The 19,944-nt window shown below is 47.2% G+C and overlaps 1 protein-coding gene across 1 annotated transcript in view; it reads left to right on the forward strand.

The window, feature by feature from the left end:
* The window catches only part of PTPN5 (protein tyrosine phosphatase non-receptor type 5), a 355,312-nt gene that overhangs the window by 324,902 nt on the left and 10,466 nt on the right, over positions 1–19,944 (forward strand). Inside the window, 1 exon segment of the mRNA XM_030201109.1 lies at positions 468–578. Coding sequence (XP_030056969.1) covers positions 468–578 — 111 coding nt within the window.

The following is a 19,944-nucleotide window of genomic DNA, read 5'->3' on the forward strand; positions in this document are numbered from 1 at the left end:
CCCAAATATGCCCCCTTGTGATTTGGACACACTGCAGACAAACTGCATAGAAAACCGTCTTTAAAATGTGTTATGAAAATCGTGATGTGGACATTTTTGCAAGAAAAACATCCATCTGCCGCTTTGTGCTGCTTTTTGGATGTTTTTCAGTTTTGAAACTGAGCCCCCTAATGTTTGTCAAAAGTTGCTTTGAGTGTTGGATGAAGTTAAACTATGCTGAGTTGCTTCATATTATGGAAAACTGAAATTATTTGTGAGAATCTGCTAAACATATTTCTGCTCTACAGTGTTCATCGCTGAAGGGGCATCTACTTACACAACATACTGTTGATGGCAGTGTACATGTCTGTAGGAATCAATCCAAGTCTGAAACTTGAAAGATTAATTTGCTTCTCTTGTACTGATCTCACAATTCACAAAGTTGGGTGACTGCCTGTCTTCATTCATCTTTTTTATATTGCAACTAGAAATGTACAGAGTACTGGCCAGAGGAAACAGCAACCTATGAAGGAATAGAAATTGTTGTTAATCAAGTCATACATACAGATGACTACATGTTAAGGCTCATTGCTCTACAGGTAAGTCATTGCAGGTTTGACATTCAGACATTAGGTGATGTGACCAGGGAGACCATGAACTACCACAGCAGAAAATATTTAATTTAAATGCATATATCTTTGGAGCTCTGTTTTCCAAAAGAGTATTTCTCATACTTTACTTACGATGGAGCTCTTTTGAAAACTGGGTTAATTTGGTTTATCACCAACTTTATGGTGTCATTGTCTTTGGCTCCTAAAAAGAAAATAAAATAGGTACTACAGAGTAAATTGTTGCAGCCCTAGAGTACCTTCCAGGTGGCTTCCAGTTCATGGTGTGGGTAAAAGCTGACATGCTGCATTCCATACCTCTAGGGTCTAGCTTTCAAGATCCTACCCCTGGACTCTTCTACCGGTCATCCCTAATCAACACTCAGCACAATTACTCCTGATAAATTAATGGACCAGTCTGAAGAGCTGTTTGACAGAAAAGGACATTTTTACTGAGTAAGTCCTTCAAAGTAGGTATGGATGGACCATTCAGCCAACAGATCAGATCACTTAAGCGGGTGCATGAAAATGTTTTTAAAAATACCGATGGGTCCTTTGGCTTCTTCTCCATTCTCCTTCAAAACTCCCACGCTTCACTTCCAGGACAGAAAAAACGAAGATACTTACCTGTAGCAGGTATTCTCCGAGGACAGCAGGCTGATAATCCTCATAAATGGGTCGGTGATCCGTGCCGACCTGGGAACCGGCATTCGAAATAGAAAAAAATTTCTAGAGCCTTCTGAGCACGCTGCGCATCCAACTGTGTATGCACCGAGTGCCTTCCCGGGCGGCCGCACTCCTCAATTCAGTCAAGAGTAAAAAGAGAGATAGAGGAGACAACTCCAAAGGGAAGTGGGCGGGTTTGTGAGGATTATCAGCCTCCTGTCCTCGGAGAATACCTGCTACAGGTAAGTATTTTCGCTTTCTCCGAGGACAAGCAGGCTGAATGATCCTCACAAGTGGGGTATCCCTAGCATCCAGGCTTACTCAAAACAATAAACAGTGGTCAATTGGGCCTCGCAATGGCAAGAACATAACATAGATTAATCTGAAACTGTATACAATCTAATTGAGAGTGCAGCCTGAAACAGAATAAAACAGGCCTAGGGGGGTGGAGTTGGATTTTATACCCCAAACAGATTCTGCAATACCAACTGCTCAAACCAACTGTCACATCGGGTATCCTGCTCAAGGCAGTAATGAGATGTGAATGTGTGAACTGAAGACCACATTGTAGCTTTGCAAGTTTCTTCAATGGAGGCTGACTTTAAGTGAGCCACAAACGCAGCCATGGCTCTGACATTATGAGCCGTGACATGACCCACCAGAGTCAGCCCAGCTTGGGCATAAGTGAAGGAAATGCAATCTGCTAGCCAATTGGAAATGGTGCGTTTACCGATGACGACTCCCCTCCTGTTGGGATCAAAAGAAACGAACAACTGGGTAGACTTTCTGAAGGGCTTCATCAGCTCCATGTAAAAGGCCAACGCTCTCTTGCAGTCCAGGGTGTGCAAGCTGTTTTCACCAGGATGGGCATGAGGATGGGGAAAGAAAGTTGGCAAGACAATTCACTGGTTCAGATGGAACTCCGACACCACCTTTGGCAGGAACTTGGGGTGCGTGCAGAGGACTACTCCGTTGTGATGAAACTTAGTATAAGGTGCATCCACTACTAAGGACTGAAGCTCACTGACCCTATGAGCTGAAGTAACAGCCACCAAGAAAACGACCTTCCAGGTCAAATACTTAAGATGGCAGGAATTCAGTGGCAGGAATTCAGCTGGGTGAGAAAGATGTTGAGATCCCATGACACTGGCGGAGGTTTGACAGGATGCCAGTGGCGTATCAAGGGCGGGGCGGTGAGGGTGGTCCGCCCCGGGTGTCAGCATGAGGGGGGTGGGGTGCTCCGCTCCCACTGCTCCCGACTGCTGGTGCTGCAGTGCCCAGTCCCCACATGCCTACCCTAAGCTCCCTCCTCTCTGCCACTCGGCCCCCTGCATGTTAAAAATCTCTGAATCGGCGGTGCAGCACCTCGCATCTGCCTGCCTGTGATTGTGAAAGAAGCAGAGACATCGCCTCGTTGTCGGGCCTTCCCTCACTGTGTCCCACCCTTCTCTGATGCAACTTCCTATTTCCGCAAGGGCGGGACACAGTGAGGGAAGGCCCGACGACGAGGCAATCTCTCTGCTTCTTTCACAATCACAGACAGGCAGACGCGAGGCACTGCACCGTCAATGCCGAGGTTTTTAAAATGCAGGGGGCCGGGTGGCAGAGAGGAGGGAGCCTAGGGAGACAGGTGGGGACTGGGGGGGGGGCTCAGATGGGAGAAGGGGGGATGGAGCTGGAACTAGGGTCTGAGAAGGGGGCAGGAGGGAGAATGGGGCCATGCCTGGGGCAGGGGCAGGTGGGTCTGGGGCTGAAAAGGGGGGCAGATGAGAGAATGGGCTGGGGCTGAAAAAAGGGGCCATAATGCAAGTCAGGTGGATGAAGGGGACTGGAAGTGGGGGCTGAAAAAGAGGGTAGGTGGGATAAGGGGGCTAGTACTGGAACTGGGGGCTGAAAGGGGGCAGGGGCTGAAACTGTGGGGACTAGGGGCTGAAAATGGGACAGGGAGAAAGTGACTGGGGCTGAAGCTCGGGACTGGTGGGAGAAAAGGGCTGGGGATGAAACTAGGAGCTGAAATTGGGGACTGGTGGGATAGTGGGGCTGGAACTAGGGGGCTGAAAAGAGGGGTAGGTGGGAGAAGTGGGCTGGGGCTGGAACTGGGGGCAGGTGGGATAAGGGCTGGAACTGGGGTTGAAAAGAGGAGCAAAGAGAGAGGGGGGGACAGATCCTGGATGGAAGGGAGAGGGGGAGGGCAGACCCTGGATGCTGGATGGATGGGAGAGGGAGGGCAAATGGTGGATGGAAGGGGCAGAGAGCAAGGGCAGACAGTGGATGGAAGGGAGAGAAAGCACAGACAGTGGATAGAAGGGAGAGAGAGCGCAGACAGTGGTTGGAAGGGGGAGAGAGAGGGCAGACAGGGGCAGAGATAGAGGGCAGACGCTAGATGGAAGAGAGAGAGGTCAATTAGTGGTTAGAAGGGGCAGAGAGAGGGCAGACGGTGGATGGAGGGTACAGGAGACAGAGGACAGACACTGGATGGCAGGGGCAGGGAGACAGCGAAGGCAGACACTGGATGGCAGGGAGAGAGCAAAGGCAGATGGAAGGGAGAGAGTGAAGAGAAGATAAGGAAAGCAGAAACCAGAGACGACAAACTGTAAATAAAATATATTTTTTTCTTTTTTTACTTTAGGTTAAAGTAGTATTGTAGCTGTATTAATGAACGTTTATAATAGAACATGGAAATAAGGTAATCTTTTTATTCGATTAATTTGAATACATTTTGACTAACTTTCGGAGAACAAAACCCCCTTCCTCAGGTCAGGATAGGATACTGTAAGCAGTATACTGTATTGACCTGAGGAAGGAGGTTTTGGTCTCTGAAAATGGTATTATTTTATTTTTTTATATTTGTTTTATTTCTATTTGTTAATTTGTAAAATGGTGATTGGTATTTGTTAGGTTTTTTTTTTATTTACATCTGTTGTCTTTATGTTTTGCACAGTACTAGGCAGTGGTGTGTTGGAGCCGGCTCGCAAGAGCCAGTTGTTAAATTTTTTACCATCTTGTGAGCCAGTTGTTCTTCAGGGCGAGCCGGCTCTCCTCCCTCCCTCCCCCGAGCTACAGGGTCCCAGTGTACATACCTGACGAAGGCAACCACCCTGGTTGTCCAGTGAATTCTTCGGGGCAGGCAGGTAAGCTCCCCAGTCTTACCTGCCTGCTGCCAGTGCCGACCCTCCCCCGCTGCTGGATCGCTCTTTAAAAACGGCAGCCGAGACTTCTGCTGAAGTCTTGGAGGCCGCCCTTGTAAGTCTCGGCGGCCATTTTGAAGAGCGATGCAGTAGCGCCGCGGGAGAGTCAGAGCCGGCAGCGGGCAGGAAAGACTGGGGATCTTTCCTGCCTGCCCAGAAGAATCCACTGGACAACCTGGATGGCTGGGGGGAGCAGGGGAGAGAAGAGAATTGCTGGGTATGGGTGGCAGGGGAGAGAAGAGAATCGCTGGGTATGGGTGGCTGGAGGGGGGGCAGGGGAGCGAGGAGAATCACTGGGTATGGGTGGCTGGAGGGGGGTAGGGGAGAGAGGAGAATCGCTGGGTATGGGTGGCTGGAGGGGGGACAGGGGAGAGAAGAGAATCGCTGGGTATGTGTGGCTGGAGGGGGGCAGGGGAGCGAGGAGAATCGCTGGGCACCACTTGTTCCTCTGATCCCATCCCCACCAACTTACTTAACACCATCTCTCCTACTATTACCCCCTCCATCTGTCATATCCTCAACCCCTCTCTCCACTGCAACTGTCCCCGACACCTTCAAGCATGCCGTAGTCACGCCACTCCTCAAAAAACCATCACTAGACCCTACCTGTCCCTCTAACTACCGCCCCATCTCCCTCCTACCCTTCCTCTCCAAGATACTTGAGCGTGCAGTCCACAGCCGCTGCCTTGATTTTCTCTCCTCTCATGCCATCCTCGATCCGCTTCAATCCGGTTTTCGCCCTCTTCACTCGACAGAAACAGCACTCTCTACAGTCTGTAATGACCTGTTCCTTGCCAAATCCAGAGGCCACTACTCCATCCTCATCCTCCTGGATCTATCCGCCGCTTTTGACACTGTCAATCATGACTTACTTCTTGCCACACTGTCCTCATTTGGGTTCCAGGGCTCTGTCCTCTCCTGGTTCTCCTCCTATCTCTCCCACCGCACCTTCAAAGTTCACTCTCATGGATCTTCCTCCACCCCCATCCCCTTATCTGTTGGTGTTCCCCAGGGATCGGTCTTTGGACCCCTTCTCTTCTCAATCTACACCTCTTCCCTGGGCTCCCTGATCTCATCTCATGGTTTCCAGTATCATCTCTATGCTGATGACACCCAACTGTATCTCTCCACACCAGACATCACCGCGGAGACCCAGGCAAAGGTATCGGCCTGCTTATCTGACATTGCTGCCTGGATGTCCAACTGCCACCTGAAACTGAACATGTCCAAGACCGAGCTTATCGTCTTTCCACCAAAACCCACTTCTCCTCTTCCTCCACTTTCTATCTCAGTTGATAACACCCTCATCCTCCCCGTCTCATCTGCCTGCAACCTCGGAGTCATCTTTGACTCCTCTCTCTCCTTCTCTGCGCATATCCAGCAGATAGCCAAGACCTGTCGCTTCTTTCTCTTTAACATCAGCAAAATTCGCCCTTTCCTCTGAACACACCACACGAACTCTCGTCCACGCTCTCATTACCTCTCGCCTGGACTACTGCAACTTACTCCTCACCGGCCTCCCACTTAGCCATCTATCCCCCCTTCAATCTGTTCAGAACTCTGCTGCACGTCTCATATTCCGCCAGAACCGATATACTCATATCACCCCTCTCCTCAGGTCACTTCACTGGCTTCCGATCAGATACCGCATTCAATTCAAGCTTCTCCTTCTTACCTACAAATGCACTCAGTCTGCTGCCCCTCACTATCTTTCTACCCTCATCTCCCCTTACGTTCCCGCCCGTAACCTCCGTTCACAGGATAAATCCCTCCTCTCAGTACCCTTCTCCACCACCGCCAACTCCAGGCTCCGCTCATTCTGCCTCGCCTCACCCTATGCTTGGAACAACCTTCCTGAACCCTTACGCCAAGCCCCCTCCCTGCCCGTCTTCAAGTCTTTGCTTAAAGCCCACCTCTTCAATGCTGCGTTCGGCACCTAACCCTTACCATTCAGTGAATCCAGACTGCCCCAATTTGACTGCCCCTATCGGACCGACCGTTCACTTGTCTATTAGATTGTAAGCTCTTTGAGCAGGGACTGTCTCTCTTTGTTAAATTGTACAGCGCTGCGTAACCCTAGTAGCGCTCTAGAAATGTTAAGTAGTAGTAGTAGAGAAGAGAATCGCTGGGTATGGGTGGCTGGAGGGGGGCAGGGGAGTGAGGAGAATCGCTGGGTATGGGTGGCTGGAGGGGGGGCAGGGGAGAGAAGAATCGCTGGGTATGGGTGGCTGGAGGGGGGGCAGGGGAGGGCGGAGAATGGCTGGGTATGGATGGCTGGAGGGGGGCAGGGGAGAGAAGAGAATCGCTGGGTATGGATGGCTGGAGGGGGGCAGGGGAGAGAAGAGAATCACTGGGTATGGATGGCTGGAGGGGGGGCAGGGGAGAATTGCTGGGTATGGATGGCTGGAGGGTCAGGGGAGAGAAGAGAATTGCTGGGTATGGATGGCTGGAGGGGGGCAGGGGACAGAAGAGTTGCTAGACATGGGTGGATGGAGGGGAGAGAAGAGTTGCTGGACATGGGTGGATGGAGGGGAGGGCAGGGGAGCAAGGAGAGTCACTGGGTATGGGTGGCTGGAGGGGGGGCCGGATAGAGAAGAGAATCATTGGGTATGGGTGGCTGGAGGGGGGCAGGGGAGCGAGGAAAATCACGGTATGGGTGGCTGGAGGGGGGCAGGGGAGAGAAGAGAATCGCTGGGTATGGGTGGAGGGGAGGGCAGGGGGAGAGGACGGTTGCTGGACATGGATGGAGGGGAGGGGAGAGAGAAATGCTGGACATGGATGGAGGGGAAGGAAGAGTGAGAAAGGAGATGAGATGAGGGAAAAGGAAGAGAGGAGAAAAACTGCACATGGATGAAGAAAATAGGCAGAAGCTGGATCCACTGGACAGTCAAGTCTGCGGAGGACCCAGCTTTTACTTACGGATGTAGGGCAAGAAATGAAGAAGAAAGGCGGAAAGTAAAGAAATAAATGGAAAGGAAGCCCTGGAAATGGAGTTAAGAGGACAGATAGCAGCAGAATCGGATACTGGGCCAGCATGATCAGAAAAACAAAGTCACCAGACAACAAAGGTAGAAAAAATCATTTTATTTTCATTATAGTGTTTGGAATATGTCCACTTTGAGAATCAGGTGCTCAACATTAAAAGTTTATATTTATGTACTTATTTATGGCATTTTATCCCACATTAAACATGAATTAGATTGGAACCTGGGATCATTTGATTTTTTTTTCCCTGGAGTAATGCATTGCCCCCGCCCAGGCTCTCTCCCAGGCTATAGCCAGCTCTGCAATTTGGGGAGGGCGCAGAGGTGGACAGGGGGGGGTGCAGAGGTGGATGGGGGGGGCGCAGAGGTGGACGATGGGTGCAGAGGTGGACCGGGGAGAGAGCCTGTTGTTAAACATTTACCAGCACACCACTGGTACTAGGGGACATTTTCTGTTTCTGTGGTGTGTTGCATTGTATGCAGAATCTGGCATCTTGGGGGTTCAGTTTAATTTTTGTCTAAATAGAAAGTTTATGGTTTCTTACTCTATAGTGGATTAGGGTGTATCTGTATCTCTGAAAAAGACATTGCTTTCAGTTGGCATTGACTGTTCAGGATTGATGATCTGTACTATTCTGGCTGGTTTCATTTTACAATAGGTGAACTGATGCTCTAGTGCTCACTGCAGTGTTTAAGATGCTTTCCTTTTTCTTGTGTGACTCATAGAAATTACTGCTTATGGTATGGTAGAATTGCTCTATAGGTCCCGAGTGCTTTGTATTCTCGGTATGCCTAGTACTGGATTTTGGAGGGGGGTGTTAAAAAATGACCGGCCCCGGGTGTCAAATACCCTAGGTACGCCACTGCAGGGTGCTTTGACAAGAGCAAGCCTCTCATGAAGCGAACAGCTAAAAGCTGACCAGAGATAGGCTTACCTTCTACATGTTGATGATAAGCACTAATTGCACTGAGGTGAACCCTTACTGAGTTGGTCTTGAGACCAGATCCTGGTAAGTGTAGGAGTGGAGGAGTGGCCTAGTGGTTAGGGTGGTGGACTTTGGTCCTGGGGAACTGAGTTCGATTCCCGGCACAGGCAGCTCCTTGTGACTCTGGGCAAGTCACTTAACCCTCCATTGCCCCATGTAAGCCGCATTGAGCCTGCCATGAGTGGGAAAGCGCGGGGTACAAATGTAAAAAAAAAAAAAAAAATTCAAGCAGGGTCTGTGTGGGACAAGAAAGGGGATCTATGGCCTTGTTGTCACACCAGATAGCAAACCTCCTCCATTTAAAAGAATAACATCTTTCCTGGAATCCAGCAAGAGCAAGAGCCGGGAGACACCCTCCGAAAGACCCAAGGAAGCGAATTCTAGGCTCTCAACATTCAGGCCACAGGCCATGAGAGCTAGAGACTGGGATGTAGAAGCGACCCCTCGTTCTAAGTGATGAGGGTCGGAAAACACTCCAATCTCCATGGTTCTTCGGAGGACAACTCCAGAAGAAGAGGGAACCAAATCTGATGTGGCCAGTACGGCGCGATCAGGATCATGGTTCCGTGGTCTTGCTTGAGTTTCAGCAACATCTTCCCCACCAGAGGTATGGGAGGATATGCGTACAGAAGGCCTGTTCCCCAATGTAGGAGAATGCATCTGACGCTAGTCTACCATGGGCCTGAAGTCTGAAACAGAACTGAGGGACTTTGTGATTGAGCTGAGTGGCAAAGAGATCTACCAAGGGGGTGCCCCATGCGTGGAAAATCTTGCGGGCTATGCCCATATTCAGCGACCACTCGTGAGGATGCATTACACTGCTCTGCCTGTTGGCCAGACTGTTGCTTACGCCTGCCAGATAAGTGGCTTGGAGAAACATGCCGTGATGGTGCTCCCAAAGCCACATCTGGACGGCCTCCTGACACAGAGTGCTAGAACCGGTGCCCCTCTGTTTGTCGGTATAGTACATCGTAACCTGATTGTTTGAATTAAGATAATTTGTTTGGATAGCCGATCTCTGAAAGCCTCTAGAGCATTCCAGATCGCTCGGAGCTCCAGAAGTTGATCTGAAGATCTGTTTCCTGGGGGGACCAGGCTCACTGAGGATGGAGCCTATCTACATGAGCCCCCCCACCCCAGGAGAGATGCATCCGTCCTCAGCACTTGCTGTGGCTGAGGAATTTGGAATGGACGTCCCATGGTCAAATTGGATCGAATTGTTCACCAGTGAAGAGAATGCGCAAAGTCGGTGGACACATGGCTGACATCTTCTAGATTCCCCGTGGCCTGATGCCACTGAGAAGCTAGGGTCCATTGAGCAGATCTCATGTGCAGACGTGCCATGGGCGTAACATGAACTGTGGAGGTCATGTGCCCAAGAGTCTTAACATCTGCCGAGCCATGACTTGCTAGGATGCTCGAACATTGGACACTAGGAACAGAAGATTGCCCGCGCCTCGGGAAGATAGGCTTGAACCGTTCTCGTGTCGAGCAATGCTCCAATGAACTCCAATTTCTGAACCAGGGTGAGATGGGACGGGGTAATTTATTACAAACCCTAGTAGCTCCAGCACCTGAATAGTCTTCCGCACGGACTCCCTTGCACTGTCCTCCGAGGTACTCTTCACCAGCCAATCGTCGTGATAAGGGAACACATGCACTCCAAGCCTGCGTAGCAACGCTGCAACTACCACTAGGCATTTTGTGAACACTCTGGGAGCTAACGCTAGGCCAAAGGGCAGCACAAGGTACTGGAAGTGCGGCATTCCCAGCCGAAATCGAAAATACTTCTTGTGAGCTGGAAGTATCAGGATGTGCATATATGCATCCTTCAAGTCCAGATAGCATAGCCAATCGTTTTCCTGAATCATAGGAAGAAGGGTGCCCAGGGAAACTATCCTGAACTTTTCTCTGACCAGGAATTTGATCAGGGCCCTTAGGTCTAGGATAGGACGTATCCCCCCTGTTTTCTTTTGTACAAGGAAGTACCTGCCTTTCCTCCCCTGGTGGAACTTGGGCCTCTAGAAGAGCGGAGAGTTCCTCTGCAAGTACCTGCTTGTGCGGAGAGCTGAACGAATGAGCTCTCGGTGGGAAATTTGGAGGTTTGGATTCCAGATTGAGGGTGTATTCTAACTGGACTATTTGAAGAACCCACCGGTCGGAGGTTATGAGAGGCCAACTTTGGTGAAAAAACATCAACCTCCCCCCAACCGACAAGTCATCCGGCACGGACACTTTTACTGAGGCTATGCTCTCCTGGGGCCAGTCAAAAGCCTGTCCCCCTTGCTTTTGCTGGGGAGCAGTCGGGGCTTTGGGCACACGCTGTTGGCGGGAACGAGCACGCTGGGGCTGAGCCTGAGTAGGCTGGCGAGACACCGGAGTGTACCTACGCCTAGAATAGGAATAGGGAGCACTCCATGAACCACCAAAATACCTCCTAGTTAAGGAGGTATTATTATTATTATTATTATTATTATTTATTGCATTTGTATCCCACATTCCCCCACCTATTTGCAGGCTCAATGTGGCTTACATAGATTTGATAACATTGTCATAACAGGATATCGGATACAGTTAGTAATGTGTAGCGATTGAGGAAGGGGAGAGGGAAGAAGGAAGAAAGTTGTTAGGGTAGTTATAGAAGGTTTGCGTTCATAGTTGAGTGGACTTAGTGAGGTTATAGGTTCTCATTGTAAGCCTTGTTGAAGAAGAATGTTTTCAGAGATTTTCGAAAGATAGGTGTTTCTTTGATTGCTTTCAGGTCTGTAGGTAGTGCATTCCATATCTGCGTGCTCTCGTAAGAGAAGGTAGTGGCGTGCCTCAGCTTGTATTTAAGTCCTTTGCAGCTGGGGTAGTGCAGGTTGAGGAATTTGTGGGATGATCTTGTGGCGTTTCTGGGAGGTAGGTCCACAAGGTTTAGCATGTAGATTGGGGCGTCTGCATGAATGATTTTGTGTACAATCGTGCAGATCTTGAACTCAATGCGTTCCTTAAGTGGAAGCCAGTGAAGTTTCTCTCTTAGGGGTTTTGCGCTTTCATATTTGGTTTTTCCAAATATGAGTCTGGCGGCGGTATTCTGGGCTGTTTGGAGTTTTTTTATTGTTTGTTCTTTGCACCCTGCGTATAGTGCATTGCAGTAGTCCAGATGGCTTATTACCATTGACTGTACGAGAGTACGGAAGATGTATCTCAGGAAGAAAGGTTTTACTCTTTTAAGTTTCCACATGGTGTAGAACATCTTTTTTGTCGTATTTTTCACGTGGGTATCAAGAGTGAGGTTTCGGTCAATGGTGACTCCGAGAATTTTCAAGTTTTGTGAGACTGGAAGAGAACAGTATGGTGTGATTATGGCGTTGAAGTTCTTTGTGTTATGTTGTGAGGTTAGTACAAGACATTGTGTTTTTTCTGCGTTAAGTTTTAGTTGGAATGCATCTGCCCAGGTGTGCATTATTTGGAGGCTTTGGTTGATCTCGTTGGTGATTTCATTTAGATCTTGTTTGAATGGGATGTAAATTGTGATGGGATGGGATGTTGAGGTTTTGATTGGCTAGAGGTATCATCATTAGGTTGAATAGTGTTGGTGAGAGAGGGGATCCCTGGGGGACTCCACATTCAAGTATCCATGGTGGTGACCTGTCCGCGCTCGTTGTTACTTGGTATGATCTTGTGGTCAAGAATCCTTTGAACCATTTGAGAACAGTGCCTCCTACTCCGAAGTATTCTAGTATATGTATTAGTATTTCATGGTTGACCATGTCAAAGGCACTGGACATGTCGAATTGCAAGAGGAGGATGTTGTTACCTGTCGCAATTGCTTGTTTGAATGAGTTCATTGCGGACACTAGTACCGTTTCAGTGCTGTGATTCGTTCGAAATCCTGATTGGGACTCGTGCAGAATTGAGTGTTTATTTAGGTATTCAGTAAGTTATTTCGTCACTATGCCTTCCATGAGTTTGGTCATGAGAGGAATAGATGCTACTGGTCGGTAGTTAGTTACAGTAGGTCTATTGTGCTTTTTTTAGCATCTTTCGGTAACGGAGTGAGTAGGATGTTTCCTTTATCCGTAGGAAAGAGTTCATTTTGAAGCCTGTAATTTATATGCTTCGTGAGGTCTGTTTTGAATTGTTTGGGTGCGGATCTTATTAGACTGTTAGGGCAGATGTCTAATTTGCATTGCGATTTGGTGTATTTTCCTAGCCAATATGAAATTTCTTTTGATGAGAGCGTGTCAAAGTCGGTCCATGATCGATCTGCTGGGCATTCTCCGGGTTTAGGGTCTAGACATTCAAGGATATTTGTGTAGTCCGTTGTGGTATTGGGTATCATGAGTCGGAGCTGTATGATTTTTTCATTGAAGTAGTTCACAAGGTTAGTTGCTGATGGGGTATCTGAGTTGTTGGAGGTGACCTTGGTAGTATTTAGAAGATTGTTTACGAGTGAGAAGAGTTTGTGTGTATCCTTGTAGTTTGGTCCTATTTTGGTTTTGTAATATGTCCTTTTCGTTTGTCTGATAATGTATTTGTATTTTCTTTGTAGTTGTTTCCATTCTTTGTGTGTGTATTCATCTTTTTTCTTGCTCCATGCTCTTTCCAATCTTCTGACTTGTGTTTTTAGTTCTTTTAATTCTTCGTTAAACTATGGTATTGAGTTTTTCCTATGTGAGGTTCTGGTTTGAAGTGGTGCTATATTGTCTAGTGTTATTCTGCATCTGTTATCCTAATCTTGGAGAAATTGGGGTGAGTCTGTAGGTATTGTCCATTCATCAGTGTAGAGTTGTTGCCAGAATGGTAGTGGGTCTAATTTGCCTCTCGTAGTATAGATTTGTTGTTTTTGTTTTTGTTGTGTCTTTTTTGTTCTCCAGTGGAGGGAAAGGTTTGCACTGTAGTGGTCGGACCATGGCCTAGCTGTCCATTTTGTGTCTATTAGTGTGATATTTGGTTCTGGTGAGAATTTGTGGGTGATGATATCTAGTGTATGTCCTTTGTTATGGGTGGGTTGTGTATTTGGCCAGTGGAGTTCCCATAGTTGCAGGAAGTCTTTGCATTCGTGTACATTGCTTGAGTTATTATCTTCAAGGTGAAGATTGATGTCTCATGCTATGAGAGGGTTCTGGGTGGTAACACAAGTATTTGATATAAAGTCCAGAAAGTGCGTTTGTGAGTCTTGCCAATTGCCCGGGGGTCTGTAAAATAAGATTAGGTTTAGTTGATCACATAGGTTGGGGTGGTTGATTCTGACTGAGGCTATTTCGAGTTGGGGAAGAATAGATTCGGCTGTTGTTGTAACTGTGAATTGAGATTTATAGATTATTGCTATTCCTCCTCCTCTTTTTCCTTCTCTTGTCCAGTGGGTAATTTTGTATCCTGGAGGGCAGAGTTCTAGTATTATTGGGTCTTTGGGGTCATGGATCCAAGTTTTGCTAATAAGTAGGAAGTCGAGATGGTCATTTGTGATCCAGTCTGTTAGTATCGTGGTTTTATTGACTGCCGATCTGACATTGATGTATCCTATTTGTATTTGTTGATGATGGTGTTCAGTTGAGTTTGCAGTGGTGTTAATTTTTATCAGCTGTCTGTCTTCTTGATGTGTAAGTTTGTTGTGTCCTTTCGTTCCTTTCTGTTGATGGTGACCATGGTTAGCAGGTTTTCCTTGCCATTGTTTAATTTTTTGAGTATGCATATTGTGTATTGTGGAGGTTGTGTTGTCTGTATTGGGGGTTGTGAATGAGTAGTAGGTTAGGGAGCGACAGTAGCTGATTAAGAATAATTTGCTGGGTGTCATATCAATGTTAGTTTGTGTATTAATATGTGTGTCTAAAGCATTAGGGGTTTTGGTTATTAAACCATAGTACTGTTGTTATAGAGTGTTAGTCTTGTTAGTTACGTAGATGGTATTTAATGCATTATCTTAGAGCATTTAGAGCATTTAAAGGTAGCATTTAGGCAATTAGAGCATTTAAGGGAGTCCTTCAGTATGCTACAGCGTTGCTGAACAGATATATCAATAAGGCTTTAAAGGAAGTCTTTAGTCTGCTACAACATTGCTAAGCAGATAGATCGTTTCGATCATTTTAGGGAGTAATCAAAGCATTATTAGGAAGACTTTCAGCATGCTAATGCATTTCCCAACAGCGAGCATTTAAATCCTTCAAGGGAGCATTTATATCAATATAGCATCCGAAGGAAGTCTTAACAGCATTCAAATCATAAAGCATACAGAGAAAGCTTTTAACTTGTTATAGATTAAAGTTCAGAGAGTAACATTTAAATTCTTTAGATATGGTGTTGCTCATGTTACAATAAAAGCATTCAAATCATTAAAGCATACATAGAGGCATATATCGAAGCTATCATAGAAGCAATTCTATCATTAGGCATACAGTTTATTTAAATTTGGTGTTGCTCACGTGTTATGTCCCATGTTTTGTATCTCCTCCCGTTCAGTGTTTTTTTTGTGTGTGTGTGTGTGTGTGTGTGGCTCGCGCGGTTCGTGATTAATCCGCAGGTTCGGTATGGTTTTTGTGCTTTTGTCGGGGCCTCCCTTGAGCTGGGTCCCCGAAATTCGCAGGTCCGATTCTTTTTATTCTGGTCCACGTGGTGGGAAGGTCCGGCAATTTATTTATTTCTCCCTATTTATTGCAGACAGCTCTCTCTGCTCCTGTGCAGTTGTTAGGTTTGGATCAGCAGTCGCGGCGGTTCCTTCCGGGTCGGGTGAAATATTCTATTGGAGGACTGCTGCCCGTGTGGAACTGAAGATTGGAGCAGCAGTGATCCTCTCTCGGTGGCCGTCCTCAACGCTGTCTGCCGTCAGGCGTGCTCTCATTCAGTGTGAGGTCTCTCGGATCCCCTCCCGTTGTGTTCCAGAGCGTCCTCCCGCATTTTTCGAGAGTCGCGGCGCTTCTTCTCAGCTCCTTTGGCACCCAGTAGAGAGGTACAAGCACTAGGGTTCCCTGACTCTAACCCTGACTCTAACCCTGAGGATCGGACATGTTGTCGGTGGGTCTGGTCAGTTCCTGGGGAGAAGTCTGCAGCTCATTTCCCTCCTGGGTAGCAGCGACCGAGCGTTTTCTCACCTCTGTGCAGTTCAGCTGCTAGATCGCGGCAGCGAGAGAGCTCCTGCGGTGTCAATTGGGGTAGAGGCCTGCTCCCACAGCGTCCAGCCGGCACGGTCCAGCTTCTAGGCCACAACGGTGAGAAAACTCTTGTAGTGTCGGTGTCGGGTGGGGTGGAGGCGTGTTCCCATAGCGCTCAGTCGGCGATCTCGTCCGGACTCACTCCCGGTCCTCAGCGGGTTGTCTGGCTCTCCGCCTTCCGCGTGTTAATCATCACATTCATGTCTCGCGTCACCTTTATCTACACAGCTGTAAGCGGGTGATTTTGGCCCTGCGGTCGGATCTCTCTCCGCTAGCTGCATGGTCGGGCCTGGTCACCAACAGCGCTGTGTTGTCGTGGGGTGGCCGCCCGAAGCCATGAGATACAGCTACGGCTCACCTCTGTTGCCTCACAATCGTTGGACGCTCGGATCGCTTTTCCAGTCGCAGCCTGGTGGCTCTGGTCGGTCCCGGAGCACCCTTGGCTCGGGAGCTCTTCACCTGGGCTACTGTCCGTCGGCCATCTTAGGTAGAAGCAGAAGGCACCTGATGGGAGACAGAAGCCATAGCATCTGTGTGCTTTTTGATCTGGTCAACTAGATCTTCCATTTTCTCTCCGAAAAGATTATCCCATCGGCAAGGAACATCCACAATCCTCTGCTGGACGGTGAGAGTCTGCGCATTGCTATACCTTGAGCAGAGATCCTGGATGCTACATCAAAGGTGTCGTAGGCACCCCTGGCCAAAGATTTACGACATGCCTTCTGCGGTTTGACCAGCTGGTAAAAAGGTTCGGCCTGCTCCGGAGGGAGAGCATCGACCAAACTAGACAGTTGCCACACCGAGTTCCGCATATGGATGATCGTGAAGAGCTCATATGACTGTATACAGGCAACGAGCATGGCAGCCTGATACATCTTCCTCCCAAAAGAATCCAATGTCCCAGCTTCTCTGCCTGGGGGCGCTGAAGAATAGTCCTTAGAACTCTTGGCTCTTTTGAGGGCAGAGTCCACCACCATGGATTTGTGGGGTAACTGAGAACTTATGAACCCAGGCTCCCTGTGGATCCAGTAATGAGAATCAGTCTTCTTCGGGACAATGGAGAAAGACAGAGGGAATGCCCAGTTTCGCATAAGGACTTCTCTGAGTACCTTATGCAAAGGAGCTCACTGCCTCTCTAGGTGGAGAGGTGTAGTCCAGGACCTCAAGCATCTCAGCCCTAGGCTCATCCTCCACGTCTATGGGGAATGGAATGGCCTGAGCTATTTCCCGCACAAAAGATGAGGAGAGGCTCTCAGGAGGAGACAGTCTCCTTTCAAATGGAAGGGAAGGTTCAGAGGGAATCCCAAAGGACTATTCTGAGAAGTATGAATCAATACTATGTGAAAGCTACAGCCTAAAATTATTGGTGTTATATTGGTAAAACAGAGACAAAGCCCTCAGAAACCGCTGGCAAACTGCCTGCGGTTTAGTGCATGGTTATATATAATTCAATTCATAACTCACACAGCGTTTCTATCATTGGGCAAAAAAACTCTGTCACCACAGGGCTATATATTTACAAGCCTCAACAGGATTATACTGACTGACAGCAATAGTTTTTAAAGTATCAGGCCCCACTTATGACCCGAATCAAATCAGCAAATAAAGACTTAGCTTTGAACTGAATTCAAGCACTCTTCTTTGTCCGTTCAACGGGGATCACCGTTTCACCTAAGACCACGGCTTCATCAGGAACGGAGTGCTAATGTGCTGAAATCTGAAACAAACATTGCATACAATTATAAATTGCTGTCACAAAAGAAAAGTTTAAACATACAAAACACAAAGAAAAGTCACACCACGGACAGACATACTGAATTGAAGGCGTGAACTCTTTCAAAATGGCGCCTCAGCGTTCTCGTTCAAACAGCTGATTAAAATACTGCCGTCACCATGACGTGTTGAACGCTAGTAAAAATTGGGCCAATCAATTGAATTGTTCAGCCCATTGGGCTCTAAAGTATCCCATTCAAAAATCAACTTTGCTTCTTTCCTTGCTAGTATAAGTTTACGATTGCCACCCCGATGTGACGATTTAATCCAATCAATTGCGACGCATCGTAAATCTTCAAATTTATGTTTATATTGAATGCAGTGTTCAACGATAGGTTCCTTAATCGCTGACCTTCTGAGATTGGATCGGTGTTCAAGTATTCTGACCTTTAAAGGTCTCGTAGTCATTCCTATATATTTTTTGTTGCAGGGGCACGTCAGACAATATACAACGTGGTCAGAAAGGCAATTAGTGAAATGCAATAAATCATAAGTTTTATTAGTCTTGGGGTTCACAATTTGTTTAGTTTGAATAGTAATACTGCAAATCTGACAATGGCCACATTTAAAGTGATCACGAATTTTAGTTGGACTTCTATCAATTGATAGTCTAATGTCTGCAGGGCTGATGATCTCTTTAATGTTTCTCGACCTCGAGAAGGCAACCCGTAAATCAAGATTTTCAAAAGTGTGTGTGGTCTTCATGATTTCCCATCTCTTTTTGATCATTGTTGCAAGATGCTCGCTATGCTCACTGTGTTGCATTACCATGGTGAATTTGCCATCTTCTTGATGTTTCATATGCTTTGAGAGAAGCAAACTCCTGTTGTTGTATTTAGCCCTCCGATATGCTTTCTTCAGGACGGATCTACTGTAGCCTCTGTCCAATAAATTTGACATGAGGTTGTTGGCTTGAATTTTAAAAGTGTGAAAATCCGAACATATACGTCTAATCCTCAGCATTTGTGAGAAAGGAAGACTCTCTTTCAAATGAGTAGGGTGACAGCTGGAGCTGTGTAAAAACGTGTTCCTGTCTGTCTCTTTTTTGTACACTTTAGTGACAAATCCATCTGGTGTGCTGTTTACTTCAACATCTAAATAGTGGATGCATTTGAACGAATGTTGTTCAGTGAACTGAATATTATTGTGAGCCCTCCTGGAACAGAGAAATATCCAGTGTACCTGAATATAACACCTTGAGCTACTACTGAAAAAGGTGTGAGCAAAATGCAAATAAATAAATAAATAAATAAAATAGACATTTATATGGACAATACATACCATGAGTGTGTGTGTTGTGTACGAACCCCCCTGTCAGACAGCCTCCCACCCATGCCTTAAAATCATCTCTGCTCCAGTCTTGTTCTGGGCAGCGGCAGTGACACTCATAGGCTGCCTGCAGCATGCACCAAGACTTTCTCTCTGAACCATTCCACCCCTTCTGACACAACTTCCTGTTTTGTGAAAGACAGGACAGTTCAGAGAGAAAGTCCCGGTGCCAGGCAGCCTATGTGCCACTGCCACTGCCTGGGCAGAGACTGGAGCAGAGGTGATTTTAAGGTACTGGGGGAGGTGCAGGAGATTGGGGGGAGGGGGGGACATGGGAGACACACCCCTGTTAAAAATTCCTGGTTATGCCACCAATATGAATGTACATAAGCGTCAAAAATCTGGCAACACACTATTCTGTAAATATGCACATCTCTCTGGTAGTGTAACAGGACCCTCAGCTGAGTAAATCAGGAGACAAGAGGCAACTGGTTCCAGCAAGACAGCTTTATTGCTAGCAATGTACAGCACTGAGTTCCGTCTCAGAATACTGTGTGTCAGAACCCAACTGACACTTACATTTATACCTCCCCTCTGGGCCTGCGCATTAGGCCCCTTATACATCACAGTTGTCATGCGCAGTAAACGTTTGTAGTTCTTGTAGTTCTTACAGTACATACACACGTTATAACACTGAAATGATACTGGCAGGGAAAACGAAACTTATCTCACCGTTCACACACACACACATAATCCCACAATGCTTCTTTCACAGAGTTGATAAGGCTCAATAGAGCTTAAGGCTCAGAGATGCAGGGTGGGGGTGGCTACACTCCCAGATTATCTTTTATTCATGTAGCGACTACGTGCAGGCTGGTTTTGTGTACAAGCCTTGGCTACTAAATGTTACAAGCGATTATCTACTGCCCTGCATCCTGTCTCAAACAGTTATTCCAGCATTTTTGATATATTGCAAGCAGAAGCTGACAGTTTGTTGTTACAGTACAGTGCAAGAGAATATAAAAGTTCTGTAAAAGCTCTGGTTTGAACTGTAGTATAAAGAAGCCAGTCCTTGATTAAATATGCACAGGTCTTGAGGTAGTCCCATCAGTCCTGATCCGGCACCGATGCAGGCCAGATCCAGCCGTCACTCCTACAGTAGTGCATACTTTATGGGCGGTAAACTCGATTCTAGGTATGAGCATTTACACCAGCTCTATGGCCAGCATAAGTTCTCATAGTTCTTTATAGAATGGGATTCATGTAGACACCCCTTTACAAAGTTGCCCTGCTGATGCCCATGGATTTCATTTCCTTCAGTTCAAGGCAGTGTACAGTAAGAATAAATCAAACATGAG

The sequence above is a fragment of the Microcaecilia unicolor genome, chromosome 4, assembly GCF_901765095.1.
Source record: "Microcaecilia unicolor chromosome 4, aMicUni1.1, whole genome shotgun sequence".
Taxonomy (NCBI): domain Eukaryota; kingdom Metazoa; phylum Chordata; class Amphibia; order Gymnophiona; family Siphonopidae; genus Microcaecilia; species Microcaecilia unicolor.